Source organism: Aulonocara stuartgranti (genome assembly GCF_965226115.1).
Source record: "Aulonocara stuartgranti genome assembly, chromosome: 4".
In the NCBI taxonomy this organism is placed as follows: Eukaryota; Metazoa; Chordata; class Actinopteri; order Cichliformes; family Cichlidae; genus Aulonocara; species Aulonocara stuartgranti.
This window is the reverse complement of record NC_138942.1, coordinates 15,497,152-15,515,000: the sequence shown is the minus strand read 5'-3', so window position 1 is coordinate 15,515,000 and position 17,849 is coordinate 15,497,152. Positions and strand designations below refer to the sequence as shown.

The following is a 17,849-nucleotide window of genomic DNA, read 5'->3' as shown; positions in this document are numbered from 1 at the left end:
GCGTGACAAAGGCTAGACCGTCCCATTTCATAAGCCTCTCACTTCCGCACTTCTCGTACTTATAGTATGCACCGTACGTAGTACGCGTAGTGCGCGTACTTCAAGCGTGCGGTCTCTTAATTGGGACACAGCCCCTGTCTGCCATGTGCCCTAAACAGTGAAAACCGTTACTCATCTGTGAATAGAACACCTCTCCAACGTGCCAAACGCCATCAAATGTGAGTGTTTGCCCACTCAAGTCGGTTACAACGACAAACTGCAGTCAGGGCCAGACCCAGATGAGGACGACAAGCATGCAGATAAGCTTCCCTGAGACGGTTTCTGACAGTTTGTGCAGAAATTCTTTGGTTATGCAAACTGATTGTTGCTGCAGCTGCCTGGGTGGCTGGTCTCAGGCGACCCTGGAGGTGAACATGCTGGATGTTAAGGTCCTGGGCATGTGGGGTCACACGTGGTCTGTGGTTGTGAGGCCGGTTGGATGTACTGCCAAATTCTCTTAAACGCCTTTTGAGACGGCTTATGATAGAGAAATGAACATTCATTTCATGGGCAACAGCTCTGGTAGACATTCCTGCAGTCAGCATGCCAGTTGCACACTCCCTCAAAGGTTGCGACATCTGTGGCATCGTGCTGCTTGATCAAACTGCACATTTCATGGTCGCCTTTTATTGTGGGCAGTCTAAGGCACACCTGTGCAATATTCATGCTGTCTAATCAGCCCCTTGATATGCCACACCTGTGAGGTGGGATGGATTATCTCGGCAAAGGAGAAGTGCTCACTAACACACGCAGACAGATTTGTGAACAATATTTGAGAATCATGGGTCTTTTGTGTATGTAGATAATTTTTCAGATGTTTGAGTTCAGCTCATGAAAAATGGGAGCAAAAACAAAAGTGTTGCGTTTATATTTTTGTTCAGTGTATATTTTCACACATACATAACTTGATTTTACCTCTTTTCTGCGCCTGGCTCCTTCAATCAAAGACAGAATCCCATAAGCTCCAGTCACATAGTTACATGTCTCAGAGTGACAATCATTGCAATTTTGCAAGAAGTCTTGAAGTTTGGCTATTTCTGTAAATAAAAGTAAATTGAATATTGAATTAGATACTTTGGTTTTAATCTTACAATCCATTTCTGATTTATGAGGAAAAATAAAACAAGATATGCACCGAACAATATATTTTCTTTGAATCACAAAACATCTTGAGATTCTGACTGCCTACCATTGACATCTTCTTTTACACCTTTTCTTTCTAGGAACTCTTCAGCACTCACTGTGAACACTTTGAAGCAGTCCTCACTGAAGTGGTCCTGAAAAATAAAAGAAAGAGTTTTAATCTTAAAGAAGCTTTGGCTCGCCAAACAATTTTTGGAATGTTATAAAACTCACACTCAGACTCTCATTCAGTTCCCGGAATTCACTCGTCACTTCTTTCTTGGCATCCTTGTTTTTTATATCTCTTAAATGGGCAGGAAGGGAAATAGGATCAACATATAGCTTAATCACAAAGCAACATATCAAGAAAACAGCTGAGAGGTTTTGTTTTTGAGGATTTGCACATGGAGGGCAACATACCATGAAAAACTTTGAAAACCTTTACCACTTTCAACATGATCAACATAATTAAAGGACTGACCATTTCAGGCCCTGCCCTCCTGCTTTCTTTTTATGTTCTGGTGGATCTTGCTTTCTATCCTGTAGATTTCTGTTTTCCTCATAATCTAACATCATACAGTGTAACAGCAGTCTGGCGAGGAAGGAGCGGCTAGCAGGTCCAGCGAGCATGTGGTGTGGAGGTTAGCCGGATAACTCGAAGTCAGTCGGTTAAATCAAACAACAGACCTTTATTCAGTGTCAGCAACATTACACCTTACGAGCCAGGTCTCCACGGCTGTACTCGTCCGTGCATACATGAACGGAGATCGGTATCGTACAACAGTTCGGTTTTCTGAGAACAGAACACGAGCTGCATGTAATGGCTGCTGCTAAAAACACACACCCACTAGGAGACTCCCAGCTCATAAAAAGAGTTATTTTTTCTTATATTTCGTGAATCTGTGCAAAATGTAGCCCCAGTTTCCTGTTTATAGCTAACAAGAGTTGTCTCAAATGTGGTCTTCTTTTGTTTTGTTATGTTTAGCGGGAAAATCCCAGTCCATCAACAACGCCTGAAATAATGACACCAGCCCATCTGACATCAACAACACCGTAGTGTTCAATCATCTTTCTTTCTTATTCTAATGTTCAGTTTGAACTTTGCTTTTCTCAATTTAATAAATTTTGTAACATTACCAGAAGTTCCATGACTTTATTTTTTGTGTCTTTAAAGAGTAGTGAATGGTTTTTATGCAATCATGGGTTTTTTTTAAGCTATTTGGTCAAAGCTCACATACCTTATACTAAAAAACATGGTTCGTTGATTGATTCATTAGCATACAACTGGTAAATCTTAAGATAAAAAGTAATTACTGTAACAACTGTGTTGGGTTTAAAGAGCCTTTTAAAAAGTTGAAAATCCCTGCCCATGAAGTAACAACAAACACACATGTGACAGGGTGTGGCTCGAGGCTAAGATGCAGGGAAAGGGTGTAGCAGCCGATTGAGGGGGCAGGGAAGAGTGGATGTCACAGCTGGTTTGTATTAATCCCATCACGTGTCCTCTATTTGGAAGCATGCTGGGGCCCGGGCAAGAGAAGTTAAAGTGGACTGAGTAAGCTGTAAAGAGTGTGAGCACACCGAGAAGCTGAAAGGCCACACAACTGTTGCTGTACATAAAAGCACTGTGAATATGTAGGTTTTTTTGTTTGTTTAAAAAAAAAAAAAAAGCAGCTGGATAGTGCAGTCTACTCACCTTTGGAGTGGGAATCGCAAGTTTGATTCCCACCTGGTATCCAGTAAGGGTCCTGGATGGTCCCCCCCCCCATGCTAAAAAAAACAAGCCATAGAATGGCGTGGCTACGTCCGTAGCTTGGACACAAGCATTTCACTACATGTTGTACTCTCTATAAATGTGTATGTGAATAACGGTGTTAATTTTTTCAGTAACGAGTAATCTAACTAATTACTATTTCTATCGGTACAACGCCGTTACCGTTACTAACAAGAAAATGCGCTTTACTATTTTTCAACAAACAGACAGTTGAAGCTGTCTTCAGCTTACCGCACCTTATATCATTTGCACGGAAGTAGCTGTCTGCGTAAGTAATCTGGGCGCTACAGTTTTAAGCAGTTGCGCTCGCTCCCGCGGACGGCAATCACTTTTTGCCAGACAATCACTTTTTGGCACCTAGAGCTAGGGGGCAAAACGATCTCGTGAGTGCTGCTGTTTGGCTGAGGAAGAATAAAGTAGTAGTGGTAAACCAATCACATGACCACTTCAAGATGCCAAAGTAACAAGGTGCTATATCACAGTTTTTAAATTGTGTTGATAGGCCATGTAAAACCAGAGTCATGATAAACAATATATACGTGGTGTTTTTTCCTAAATGCTTTCGTCATGTTTACTGTCCAAGGACAGCGCTAGCAAGCACTCTCTGCTTATGACCAAAAAATAAAAAAATAAAACAAAACGAAAAACACCCATTTCGTGTTGGTGGAAAAATGTACAATGGCGACCAATTAAAAATGACATGGCAGCATGACATTTGGTTGTTTAGGAAGAGGGTGAGTTTTAGGAGTGACGGCGAGAGAGAGAAAGAGAGCTGAAAAAAAGAGCAAGTTTTGAGATGTGAGAGATTTGTGACGTTTAGCGTGTTTGGAGTGTGTAGTTAGTGTGTTGTCTTGTGTAGTTAGTGTGTAGTGTTGTGGATAGTTTTGTGTTGTGTGTTAGAACAATGAGGTGACTGCTGAATGTTACAGGTGCTGCAAAAAAGCCAACAAAGGCAGATTGCAGTGTTAATGGTGTCTCCAGGTAGAAAAAAGGGGGAGTGATACATCTCCTCTTGTCAGACCTGCAGGCTTGTGATATTCTTCTTTATAGTGGACAGAAATTATTTTTGCAGTGGCCCAAATAATTTGTGTGGCATCTTATTTAATGCAGAACACCTGATTGTTATGTAAATAGTTTGAAATGGTTATTTAAAAAAAAAAAAGGTAAATGGCTGCAAATTTGCAGCTAACTTGTGTCATGGTCCTGGGTCGGTGACCCAGTGTTTTGAGTTTTGTGTCATTATTGAATTTTGATTTTGTCATAGTTTATCTTTTCTAGTCTTTCATTTCCTGTGTTCCAGGGTCTGCTGTATTCCCTAGTCAAGTCTGCGTCTGTTATGTTTCCTGTTTTACTTTGGAAGTCTGTGTCCAATGTCAGTGTCTTTAGTTTCACTTCCCCTGTCCCGTCTTTAGGTTCATGTGTGTCAGCTGTGCTCCCATGTGTGACCACTTCCCTTGATCATCCCTTATGTGTATTTAGTCTCTGTGTTTCATTCAGTCTGTGTCGCGTCGTCTGTGTTCCACGCCGTATGTCATGTCAGGTTTCAAGTCTCTGTGCAGGTCATGGCTCATGATGCTTATTCTTATATTTCACAGTTCCCTCATGTTCTGGCACAGCCTTGTTCATAGCCTCACTGTTATTAGTTTCTTCCCAATTTAGGTTCCTGTTTAGTTGTTGACCCTGTTCACTTCTCGTTTAGTTCATGTACTCCAGCCTCAAATAAAGGCACAGTCTTGTTCATAGCCTCACTGTTATTAGTTTCTTCCCAATTTAGCTTCCTGTTTAGTTGTTGACCCTGTTCACTTCTTGTTTAGTTCATGTACTCCAGCCTCAAATAAAGGCACAGTCTTGTTCATAGCCTCACTGTTGTTAGTTTCTTCCCAATTTAGGTTCCTGTTTAGTTGTTGACCCTGTTCACTTCTCGTTTAGTTTAGTTCATGTACTCCAGCCTCAAATAAAGGCTCGCCTTTTGTTTAAAGTTAATTTGGTCTGCTTATCTGTGTCCGCACCTGGGTCCTCCAAACACTCTCCACACGGTCAGCCACTGCGAACCATTACAACTTGTGCATGGGATTTTAAGATTTACAATTTATATTTGTATTTAAGTTATGAAATATGATTCATTAAACATGTTTGTGGTTGTTACAGCATAAAATATAACTTTTTCTACTCAGATTTTATGTTTTTTTTTGTCTGATTTTAGATCAGTTGTGTTAATAGAGTATGTCAAAATGTAAACATGACTGTAAATTCAGACATGTGAGGCTGTACTGAAAAGAATGACACCAAACAAGGCAAAGTAAATAGTTTTTAATGGTGATATGTAGAGGTCAAATTAAAAGTAGTCGAAAATGGTCAATTATACCCGGGACCCCAGAAGGTTAAAAATTTTTTTTAAAGTAATGCAATAGTTACTTTTCCCAGTAATTAATTACTTTTAGAAACTCAGTTACTAATTTGGTTACTTTTTGAAAAATAACTAGTAACTATAATTAATTACTTTTTCAAAGTAACTTGCCCAACACTGGTGACAAATAAAGGTTGTTTGTTTTGTTTGTTTGTTAAAAATACACCATTATTCGCTGTGAGTTGGGTACTGACTTCACAAAGAATTTTACCAGTACTGTGTTAGTGTTGAGAATATTATGTTTTTTAGTAAATATCTGAATGCAACTATTAAATATTTCTCCAACAAGATTGATCAGTATGTGATTTTAAATTTTTTTTAAATTATGCACTTTGACATCTTAATTCACTTACCGATTGTCTGATCGATCAGACTTGGTGCAGATAAAGTGAATTTGCTCACACTGACCACCATTTCCAATGAGGCCATGTGCACTTTTTAGAATCTCCCAGGCCTCATTCTCTGATGCTGGCCGAGTAATTTCAGCCACAATCCACACAGTAGAACAATCTCCAACAATCTGAAAAAAATTATAGCCCGTCAATTATAAATAATTAATACAAAAGATGTTAAAACAACACCAGAAAAACAACAAGAAGTTGATGTGAAAAATTACTTGTCTCCACATTTCGTTCCTGCTCTTGTTGCGATCGCCATTTCCAGGAAGGTCCACAAGTGTGACATGCTGGAGAAACTTATTGTTTGGCACCCTGACAGTCACACACTTCACTAGTGGCCAGTACCACTGCTGTGCTTTATATCCATCTTCCGGCTTTGGAACATACTTTGTATATTTAAAAAGTTCTGCAGATAGCTTTTGAGCCTGCAATAAACAAGATAAATAAGATTAATACATTTACAATTAAATCAGTAAATTTAAAAAAAGAAACCCAAATTTTAGACAATTTTTTTCTTGGGAAACATTTTAGATTTTTTTTAATGTTTAGATTTAAGGATGATCAAACTTAGGCACATATATGCACACAGCATCACAGACGCATTTGTTAATGCAGCTTCCCTAGTGTTTTATGTTTACAGCTAACAGACGCCCTGTTTGCAGACCTATAGTCTTGTGATATCCAATGCAAATTGTTAACTTATTTGCACGAGCAGTTGAAACTGTTCCTGTGGTAATGGCTCCTAGACTCTGGAGCTCTCACCCACTGAGACGTGTGATTTGCATTAAAAAGCAGCTAAAAATTCAACTTTTAAATTTTGGTTTTGTGTAGCTTTCTCTTTTTATGCTGCCAGCACTTTGGTTCTGAACTACATTGTAATATTTATTTCAAAAGTTGTAAAAAGGCTTACTTTTTACTTAACATTACAAAAAGTTATTACTTAAGAAAAATCAACATTCTTCTGGAGAAAAAGTATAGGATTGACATCAGTAGCTAGTATTGACCCCTTTAATCCTAAACTAGAGATGGTACGATACCACTTTTTTATGACCGATACCGATATCATAAATTTGGATATCTGCCGATACCGATATGAATCCGATATAGTGTTTTTTTAATCAATAAAACTGTTTTTTAATATCTTGTTGCATTTTGTATAAGTTCATACTCAAGTTTAAATAAACAACAACACTAAAGCTATTCTGTTATACCTGTATGTAAAAAATACACTGCACCCAAAATATTTCATAGTTCAGCAATAGTGATCAATCTAATAAACTTAAACCTACTCCATCCTTCCTATTCTGGTATTTTAAAGAGTACTTAGCAGAAAAATTAAGCAACCTAACTAATAGGGTTGCAAACTCCCAGCAAAAAAAAAATAGGGAACCACCCTCCACCTCATGATGCTTAATCGAAGTAATCAACTTTAATTTGATGCAGGGTGAAAAAAAATGCACAGAATTAAATTATTTTTCAAGAATAATTAAATAGATTCAACATCTTTCTTCAACAGAACTGCAGACTGCACAGATGGTACCTTCCCAAAGGAAAAAGTACTATAGCTTACTTAGTATATTAGACTTAACAGTTACTATATACAGTAATGAACTTCTATACATTTTTCATCAGATTAAAACTTTGGGTGTAAGATTCAGATAATTATTTATTAAAAGCTAGACATTTTAAATGAGAATAAGAAAAAAAAGTATGTCTTTGTGCCCCCTTTTCCCTGTTCATGCCCTATCGGCCCCCCCTGGCTAAACTTTGCTAGATCCGCCCCTGCACAGTTACCAGCCGTCAGCTGCGTAGAAAAGGATCCTGGTGTAGAAAGTAATATTAAATAAATTCTAACAACAGCTTATCAAGGTTAAACGTGCTGCTGTTGTTCAGCCGCTGGTTTCCTTTTTCTGGCGCGAAGTGAGCCAAAAACAAAGAGAAACGTGAGTTGCGACAGAAAAGCCGATCAGCTGATCATTGATCAGTTTCATGATTGAAGTAGCAACAGGAGAGGGAGGGAGAGAGAAGAGGCAGTCGCTCCATATATTGGTTGTTAAGCTTAACACGGCAATGCAAACATTCAGAGATGAACTTACACACTTGCTTTACTTCTCTCGGGGATAACATCCTCGGAGATGAAATGCTGGTTTGGTAGCGAGGCTACAATACACAAAGCCGCTCTATCACGTGACGCACACTGCTCCGACGTGCAACAATTATGAGGCAAGTTATGCCGTGTCGCAAGTTTTGTGAGGTGCTTTTTTGATATTTAATGGATCTCGGATTACATTTTTTATTTCTCTCCGATATCAGATCCAGTAATTTACGTCAGTATCGGACCGATACCGATACGTAATATCGGATCGGTCCTCTCTACCCTAAACCCAGCAACTTATGTCTTTTAAAATTATCCACCAATCTCTGACATTAACCTATTGAGAGATTTAACTACTCTGTTGTGCAAATATCTTTACAGCCATAAAATGCTTGATTATTTTCTCAGTTACTGTTACAGTTACTGTGTGATTCAAATTTCAGTAGGATTCAATATTCACTAATAATAATAATAATAATGGATTGCATTTATATATCGCTTTTCGAGACCGTCAAAGCACTTTACAATCCCACTATTCATTCACTCTCACATTCACACACTGGTGGAGGCAGCTACAGTTGTAGCCACAGCTTCTTCGGGGCAGACTGACAGAAGCAAGGCTGCCATATCGCAAACTAAATGCTGTGGCCCCAGAAACGGAAACACTAGGAAACGTGGAACATGGAACCAGGAACGATTGAATAGGGACATACGGAGAAATTTAAACCACATGGGACAAGGCGACAGTGGGCAGAGGAAAACACAGGGCTTAAATACACAAGGGAGTAACAAGGGATTGAGACACAACAGGAGAGCACAGCTGGGAGTATTCAAACATGACGAGACAAAGGGGAAGCATAACTCAAAACACTGAACACAGGACATGAGGCTATCAAAGTAAAACAGGAAACACAAGACAGGCATGGAGACGCAGACTTGACAAGGAGGTATGGCTGACAGGGAAGACAAGAGCAAACATAGAGCACAGAAACAAGAGTAACAAAACATGGAAAACAGGGAAAGAAAGGTAACAGAAACCTAAAGACTAAAACTAAGAATATATTTTAATGTGTCTGGGAAAGCTGACCAACACAGCTAATCTCCATCAACTAATCATGCATCTGGGGTGCCTTCAGCACACGGGGTAGAACCGGTTGTCCAATAATCATAAGGTTGGTGGCTAGATCCCTCTAACTTGGGGCAACATACGCCAAGTTAGAGCTATATACGAATCAATCTCTCCTATTTAAGTAGGATGCTTGGACCTGACAAGGGAGCTCAGCTGCAGGAGGCAGCTGGAAAATGTAAATAAACATCCACGTGCCTTGGGTCCTTTTTCCACATCTAGTTTTCAAACCAGTCAAAAGCAGCACTGAAGTTTGATAAGGCAAGAACAGATTTGTTTTAATATTTTGGTCTGCACATTCTACTTTCCTTTTATATTGTTTTTTTCTTATTTTTTTAATAACAGAATAGGCTGTCTATAAATTATATCATATTATATCAATGCAAGCAAATTCCACTCATTGAAACAACAAACATGGAAAAAAAATGAAGTAATAGAATAGTATTTGAACTTACTGTGTCACAATGCAAAAATTTCCTCTTGGAATCTAAAAATTCTGGAATATTTTTGAAATACTTTTTTTCCAAGAGGTTTTCAGGGGATTTGTCTTTCCATTCTTCTCCATACAGGGCTGACAGCTTTTTAACCATGTCCCGATAATCATCACCTTTCTTAAGAGTCTTCAGTGACCATAATTCATCATGCCACTCCTAAAAGACAAAAATCATTGCATTTTAGTTTTATAAATGATAATGTAAAGCAAATACCTGCTGTATTTTTGTAAATACATATACTGTAGCTTTAAATAAAATATTTAATTCTCACCTCCTTCGTAATGAACTCAATTTCTGCCTCATACTTTGGGCTGCAAGTGTTAGCCTCCACCTTTATCATGACTGTGGTGCATGCGCTGATACTTCCAGTGGCCAAAAGATTCTTCTCATTAATGATGGCATTGATTAAAGAGCTCTTTCCAGCCCCAGTTCTTCCAAAGACACCAACAAGCTCTCTCTTGTCGGTTTCCAAATCATTAATTTTGTTCCTGTTGTACAAGTGGGTTAATTTATTCAACCATGAAATGTGTTGCAAAATGAGGAAGACACCTTTCTGTGCCCAGATTGTTAAATAATAATTTAAAAGTCATTATATTATTATATTATTATTATATTATACTTTTAAACGAACAGTAAGATGAGCTATGTACATATGTACTGTACATATGTACAGTATGTAAATGCTCACTGGAATTAGTTGGCTTGGTGGTTCATTCTTCTTGTGTGTTTAAAGTTTTACGATACAATATTTAACCTATTAATACTACAACAGTTTGGAATGAATGCTTTTGTTCTAATTATCTTTGTTCTAATAAAATCTGTATATGATTTTCTTTCACCATGATTGTTACTAAACTAAAATGTTTTTTACCCAGATGTTTATGTAACAGAATAAGGGAACGTTGATACTCACTTTAGGAAAGTACTTAGCTTGTCTTGGCCATGGAGACTGTTACTGACATCTTTCATGATGCCTTTCACTTCAGATAATATTCTTGTTTCTGTCACTGTGAGAGTAAAGAAGTGTTTAGCAGGCACCAGTTTAATGCACAATGTTATACACGGATAATGAAAAACTGGACTATATCACTTATTAAAGGAGCAGTGCATGGCAGTAGGTTGATTACTTCATTTAAATATTATTTTTGTGTATGCCAGACACCAGCAAACCAATAAGAAAGTATTTTCTGTTTCTCTGGTAAAGTCAGACACATGCAATACAACAAAAGATTCACTGCATAGAAGTTTTACCATACAGTGCAGTGAAACTGTCATTCTTTGGAAACAAATGTAAAAACCTGAGTCACGTTGTCTTTTAGTTGGTGATTGCCATTTGTTGGATTGCCCCTGAAGATCTGATTTTCTTTTTCCTTATTAGATTAGAAAACACAAAAGGTTAGGTTTGTTGTCTCTGTCAGTGGAGGTATTTGGTCAAAATCAAAGTGTTTCTGTCTTAAAAGATGAATAAGTAATTCATATGTGACATGTGTCTCACCTTTTGAACTTGTGGATGGTGGAACCTGGAAATTAAAATGGACATTTAGTTGTTTTTTTTTTTTAATGCAAAGAAATGAAAGCTCTTCACACAGGTATCATTTAACCGCATTTTTAAGAACATATGTCTGAACACATACTTCCGCAATCCACACAGTGAAATGCAAATTTACTTTCTGTCTCATCTGGGATTAGAAATATTAACCCTTAAAAGCTAAATACAGAAAATGGACAATGTACATCAGCTGTATATGCATGAAGAATAAAGGCGTGTCTTGAAATTTAACATAATTCTGACCTGAACCAATTTTGTTGTTTCTTCATTCTCCTGTTTACAATAAAGATTAAACACACAGGTGCAAGATCATGTAAAATTTTGAGCAAACAGTGAAAGTATGACTCCTGGTAAAAAATCATAGCCAATCAGAATTAAACTTCTTAACTTACCTGAGTGGAAAAATCAGGTGTTTCTTGCCTTATGTTTTGTTTACTCTAGCAAAAAGAAAATCCATAACTGTAAATGAGTGATACAATTCTAGAAAATGCTATTGTTGTCACAAAGATATAATCTCAAAAAGCTGATCGCAATTATTTATGAGGGCTAGAAGGATCACGTGAAATGAAGCATTTTGTGCTTTAATTAAATGTGCAGTTTATTATGGTTAGTAAATGTATTTGCAAATCCTTTTTTAAATTCTTTTATTTATTTAAACATTGCTAAACTCAAGTTTATAGAAAATTAAAAGGGTAATTGTAAATCCACACTTAACTGACTTATTAATTAATTAACAAATACTTAAAACTACAAGTGGATTTCACAAAATACAATTAAACCCTTTTTGAATTGAACTTATTTTTACCTCTAAAGAACACCTACCTGCCTGGTCTTCATGGTAATTATAAAATGTTCTCTAATAGTCATTGATTCATATGATCTGTTTCACAATGTCTATAGGTTTTACAGTTAAGCACCAAAAGTCACTACATGATTGAAGTACAAACTTCATGTCTCATTAATATATATTATACATTTATGCACACCTCACGCTTTTATTGAGCAAAAACAAACAGTTCATCTTATTTTTTATTTTAGTAGACAACGCCGACACTTTATAATAGACAGCCAGTTAGCTGTTTAAAAAATTTTTATGTGAATTTTAATTCAGAAATGAGTATGGCATTCTGAAATTGATGCATCCTCAGGTTTTATTGCTGTTAGAGTAGCAGGAAGTGGCATTTTCAAAAAAGTTGGAGGTTTTTTTAACAACATTTGCGCCTAAAAAAAAGTTAATTTTGTGTAATAGAAATAGCAATCCTTTTTTTTTACAGTTTAAAGTTATCTGCCATTGCTGCTTTGTGACTTTCGTATGAAATGCATTGTGGGACAATTGGCTGCACCAAGAAGTGTGGGTGCTTGTACCAAGGCTATTTGTTCTTGGGATTCACATCTTGGGATTTTTAGCTGCTGTAAGAAAGCAACTAAAAACTGTAAGAATCAGCACTGAGCCCTCTTAGAGCAACCTACAACCTTTAAAACATGTTTAAAATGCTGTCTGTAAACACATCAGTAGAGATGTTACCACATTGATTTTTAAAACTCTGAGTTAAAAGAATTGAGACAAAAAATCTTTTAAATAGATCATCAATTTTAGATATGAAGTCTTTATTTTTTCCAGACTTCTATCTGAGTTGGCCTGACAACATGCAGACGAATAAAGGTCATGTGTTAAGCTTATAACAGTTTCTTTAATACTGGTTTTAGCATCTTTGCATTCAACGTCTTTTATCAGTAAGAACGCAATCACTTCACTTTTTTCTTTTCTTGTATAAGCTGCTAAAATAAGAAGTGTTTCCCCCCTCTTTAATCCACCTTGCTCTGGATCAGGTCGAGAAATATCAGATTACCAGTGCAGTGTTCATGGCATCTAACAAAAGCACTTCTTACTTTCTTTGCATACATATAATCTAATTTGGATTGTAAACTGTCTTTATCTTGATAATTTAATACGATTTTATCACCGAATTTCACACGAATCACAGATCACATAATTTCTTGTAACAATAAAGCTTTCTTTGTTTTTTTTACTTTAAACATTTTTTTAGTTAACAATATTTAAAATAGACTTTTTTTAATTTCAGAAATTCCCATTTATTATACAAAGACATATAGAATAAAAAATAATTTGGAAATAAATTGACCAATGTTTATTTTGTTGCACAATTTATTATTAAACCACATGTTGATGCATGTGACTCTTCTGCTCCTCCATATTTATATGTGAGATTTTTAAGACCAAATGTAAAATTACATAAGCAGACTTTTTTTTTTTAATTACCTTTAACTCCTCAAGTCTCCTTCTGAATATTGACCTTAGACCAACTTCAGGGATTAACTCAGTTATGTCTTCATTGGTAAGACAGAAAAGGCTTTCCTCTGTAACTTTGTTAGCTGTAATTAAATATTAAATCTCAGTTATAGAGATGCACACAATTTCAAATTTCATTAGAAATCCACTTCATGAAATAAAGTGAAATAGGCATGGTTATTTCTTTTAAATGCCATTGAGCCTTTTTTGTAATACATTTTCTGTGATGACGGTGTAGAAGTGGCTACAGCTCTCTTTAAACACAGCGTAAAATACAAAATATTAGTGTTGTACAGCACAACCATATCAAGAGATTTTTAGTTTCAGAGATATTAAAATCTTTGTTTATGAAGAATTAGTTATTATAATTTACCTTCAAATCGTTCCTCCAACTCTCTTAGCCCCCATTCAAGCAGTTTGTTTCTTATGAAATCGGCCATGATCAAGAAATGAAACTGAAAAACGTAACATTTAACCAGACAGTACTGCTTTACAGATTAGACCTTCGTGATCACCTTCTGCCTCAATGCATATATAATCAGAGAGGCTAACATTAAATTTAAAGTTCAAACTGCTCACCTTTTGTTGAAAGTAATGCAGGAAAAGGCTGGTGAGGGAGATGCGAAGTAAGCAGTGAGACACAAACAGGTGGGAAAAAAAGAAGTCAAATTGCAAAAAAACCCAACACCACAAAAACACTGTATCCGAGGACCGATAAAAACAAACTGGAACTGAGTGGCGAACTGAGAGAGAAAGGCAGGAAGAGCTGGTTTTGTGCAGGGCAGATGGGAGTGGCTGAGAGAGGGGGTAACAACCTGCCCCGCAGCAAGTGTAACAAAAGTACTTGTGTTGTTCCCTTATTAACTAAAGGTCATCACAACAGACAGCTCCACATGTTAGGAATTTGTGCTGTGAACCAGGATAAAAACAGGAATCACTTGTTTCTTAGGAAAACAGAAAAAACATTACATTGTGGAGCCATTAACATTAGGCCAAGGTTAAGCTGGACTGGCCATCGGGCATACCGGGCATTTGCCCAGTGGACTGATGGTATTTTTTTGTTTTTATGAGCAGATGTTTTTTTGTTTTGTTTTTCGGTAACGGTATAAACAACAAAAGGTGGTGGATTGGCCAATTTGTCATGATAGACTCTGGGCTGGACCAGTTACAGCCGAGGTGGTTGGCTGCACCCTCCCCATTGCTTGGGCAAGAGCTCTGAAAGCAATCTTATCACAGACAAACAAAGAAAATGGTATTGAGGTGAAAAGAAACACAACTTGTCCAGTAGTTTAGCTAGAATAAAAAAAAAGAAAGACACAAAGCTGGAGTTATTCTGCATCTTTACGCTGTCAGCTGCCTCTTCTTCTTCTCTCATTCTCTCACCCTCCCTCTCCTGTTGATACTTCTTGAAACATGAAGTATCTCTCATGAAACTGTTCAATGATCAGATGATTGACTTTTCTCTCTTGTTTGTTTATCTTCTTTGTTTATCACTTGCTGGAGCCACAGCTGTAAAAGCTACAGGAGCACGTTCCGTGAGAGACTGAGATTACCAAAAAGCACCACTGAACAACACAGGAAATCCTTCCTGCCCATGGCCATCTCCCTGTACAACTCCTCCATCTAATACACTATATACACTGTAAACACTGCAATAGTTACAGCCTTTTTTGCACACGCTCTTTTCTACTCAGTAATGTTGCTGTCAACATTCACTTTGTTTTATAATCACCTCTGTCAATCCTTGAGATTTATTCAGTGATTTGTATATATTGTGCTATTTCTTAAAATCTGTAAATCTGTAACATATTGTATTGTTAAATAGTGTTGTTTGTTGTTTCTGTTACTGTATTGGAGCAACTGTAACCTACATAATATACTTAGGGATTAATAAAGTATTTTGATTTTGATTAGCGAGATAGCAAAAGAGAACGAGAACAGCACCATAAAACACAACCACCTGGGAAGGTGAGAAAATGAGTGACAGAAACACAGTAAACATTTGCACTGATCATACAAAGATGGGCTTAAACTGTTACCTGGATTCAGATTTTTTTTCTTTTTGTTTTACATATTTCAATTTGTATTTTCTTGTTTGATGTTGTTTCACTGTAATAGTTTAAAAGGCCGGGAGAAGGTGATTGGACTAGACCAGTGGTGACACAAACTGCTTGAAAGCATGGGAGTGATGCTTGCCATTGTAAAAATATACACTTTCTCAAAAAAAGTCCCACCAAGATGCACAAATTTACATAGTTAAAGACCAAATCATTGCACGGCCTAGGGAAATAAAGGATGTGGCATTTTGAGATGGCACATCTCAGCTGTGGTAATAAGGCAGACCTGAAACATAGGATGAGAAAGAGCTCTCTCACATGAGGTGAGCACCTAGAGGTAGAGCTGGGTGATATGAGATTTTTTCATATCACGATATGTTTTTTTCATTTCAGGCGATAACGATATCTATCACGATATAAGCCAAATAACTATATTTGTAAGATTTAAATGTGCCGTTGCTCACAAGTAAAATGTGAAATAATCAGCAGCTTGTTTTTATTTAAATATTTATTTCCCATAATAAGTTCAACAGGGTAGATGTACTTAAGGAACATGAGACTTTTTCAGATAAATAAAGGCAAATATTGCAAACTACACAAAAGGCAGCCGCTAAAGCGTTTAAGTTTCAAAATAGAACAAACGAAACAGACTAAATTGTCAATTCCACTTAGAAACAAAGTATTAATTCTAAAAATAAATCTTAGTTTGTTTTGCAGAAGAACAGACAAAACTGACTAACTTTTGTCAGTATCAAATAAACTGAGAACTAAAAGGAAATTCTCAATCTCTCCTTGTTGTATAGCTTAGCTTTTCAAACAGTTTTAACAGTTACTTTAGTCTGACAAAAGCCGAATGACGAATTAGCGCTTCCAGTCAGAGACTGAGGCTACGTCCACACGTACACGGGTATTTTTGAAAATGGAGATTTTCCGTTTTTGTTTTAAAAAATAATCCCGTCCACACATAAAGGCAGAAATGAAGGAAAACGCTGCTGTGAACATGCCAAAGCAGCAGGTGGCGCTAGATTCCTAACCGTGCAGAAATGTTGGCCAATCAGAAGTCTAGAAGCCTCGGTGGGAAAAAGTAAACAAAGCTGGGGCATAGAAGCAGAACAGAGTCGTATGTGTGGACGGACAGTAACTGTGTGTATATGTAAGCATTTAAACACTGCAGAGAGTAGAATTAACAGTAACAGTATTGTAGAAATTCATTTCACCGAAACAATAACGTGGCGCACAGTGTGACGCATGCACCAGTTTATTGTATTTCCAGACTTGCTTTCGGCACAATTTACAGTGCACGCTACTCTGTTTTTTGTCAGACATGAAATAGCCGAAATACCTTCACACTACGGAACTTCTTTGGCTCTTCCGTTCGACAATCTCTCCGGCATTGGAACCATCATCTGTTTTCTCTTCGGTCACGCTCGGTTGATTTTTCTAGTCGGCACACTCATTTCCTCCATTACGCGCTGGCTCCATTACCCGCTGGCTGCTTCCCAAACAAACACACGTGCGGCTTGGCACTTGTGCTGTACGTAACAAGTCACGCGACGTGACGCTGATGGTTCGGCTCTGTGCTACTTAATTTGGATCGGCTGACCTTTTTTTTAAGAGGACAAGAGCGGCGAGGTCTATCGCGATAGCTTAATTTCTCTATCGAGTAAAAGTTATATCGCGATACATATCGTTATCGTTCTATCGCCCAGCTCTACCTAGAGGTCAGCAACTTTAACACCCTTCTTGTACACAGCATCACTGTTGGTCCTCCAGTCCAGTCTGTCATTCAGGTGAACACCCAAGTATCTGTTGTTGTCCACCGTTTCCAGAAATTTACCCCTGATGCTGATGGGCCTAATTGCAGTTTATTTTTCTACGGATGTCAGCCACCATCTGTTTTGACTTATATTTAGAAAGAGGAGATTTCTTCCAGACTATTCAACAAAGTTCCTTACCAGCTGCCTGAACTCTGACTTCTGCACCTCATAATACACCCAACAACTGCAGTGTCATTAGAGAACTCCTTCAGCTGGCATGTTTCACTGTTGTACTGGAAATCTGAGCTGTACGAGGTAAACAGGACTAGAAATAGGACAATCCTTAGTGGTGCCCAGTACTACTAAGCACCACATGAGAGAAGGTGTTCCCCAGTCATGCAAACTGAGGCCTCTCTGAGAGAGAGTCAGCAATCCAGGAGACAGTAGACGTGGTGACGCCTATCCTGAGCAGCTTCTCGCTCAGCACAAGTGGTTGGATGGTATAAAAGGCATTGGAAGAATTAAAAAACATGATTCTGACAAAGCTAGCAGTGTCATCCAGGTGAGAGTGAACACACTGCAACAGTGAAACCAGCATCATCTACCCCCACATGAGGCTGGTAAACAAACATGAAGAGTGTCAAAGCCATGCTTCACCTACAAACTAAACCGAGCAAGAACCACCTCGGGCACCTTCATGACATGTGACATCAGTCAACA

The 17,849-nt window shown here is 37.6% G+C and overlaps 1 protein-coding gene across 4 annotated transcripts in view; it reads right to left on the bottom strand.

Moving 5' to 3' along the window:
- The window catches only part of LOC309705480 (nuclear GTPase SLIP-GC-like), a 116,536-nt gene extending 102,491 nt beyond the window's left edge, over positions 1 to 14,045 (bottom strand). For all 4 annotated transcript variants that reach the window (XR_014276560.1, XM_082531357.1, XM_082531356.1 and 1 more), the window contains exons 1-15: positions 13,895 to 14,045; positions 13,689 to 13,770; positions 13,286 to 13,398; positions 11,397 to 11,441; positions 11,248 to 11,277; positions 10,951 to 10,975; positions 10,754 to 10,825; positions 10,369 to 10,462; positions 9,727 to 9,943; positions 9,417 to 9,611; positions 5,959 to 6,165; positions 5,696 to 5,862; positions 1,396 to 1,465; positions 1,229 to 1,316; positions 955 to 1,076 (exon numbers count right to left, since the gene is read on the bottom strand). Coding sequence is in view for 3 of the 4 variants with exons in the window: in XM_082531357.1 (XP_082387483.1) it covers positions 955 to 1,076; positions 1,229 to 1,316; positions 1,396 to 1,465; positions 5,696 to 5,862; positions 5,959 to 6,165; positions 9,417 to 9,611; positions 9,727 to 9,943; positions 10,369 to 10,462; positions 10,754 to 10,825; positions 10,951 to 10,975; positions 11,248 to 11,277; positions 11,397 to 11,441; positions 13,286 to 13,398; positions 13,689 to 13,755 (1,512 nt within the window). In the remaining variant the exon portion in view is untranslated. The remainder of the gene's footprint in view (positions 1 to 954; positions 1,077 to 1,228; positions 1,317 to 1,395; positions 1,466 to 5,695; positions 5,863 to 5,958; positions 6,166 to 9,416; positions 9,612 to 9,726; positions 9,944 to 10,368; positions 10,463 to 10,753; positions 10,826 to 10,950; positions 10,976 to 11,247; positions 11,278 to 11,396; positions 11,442 to 13,285; positions 13,399 to 13,688; positions 13,771 to 13,894) is intronic.
- Positions 14,046 to 17,849: the final 3,804 nt, after the last annotated feature.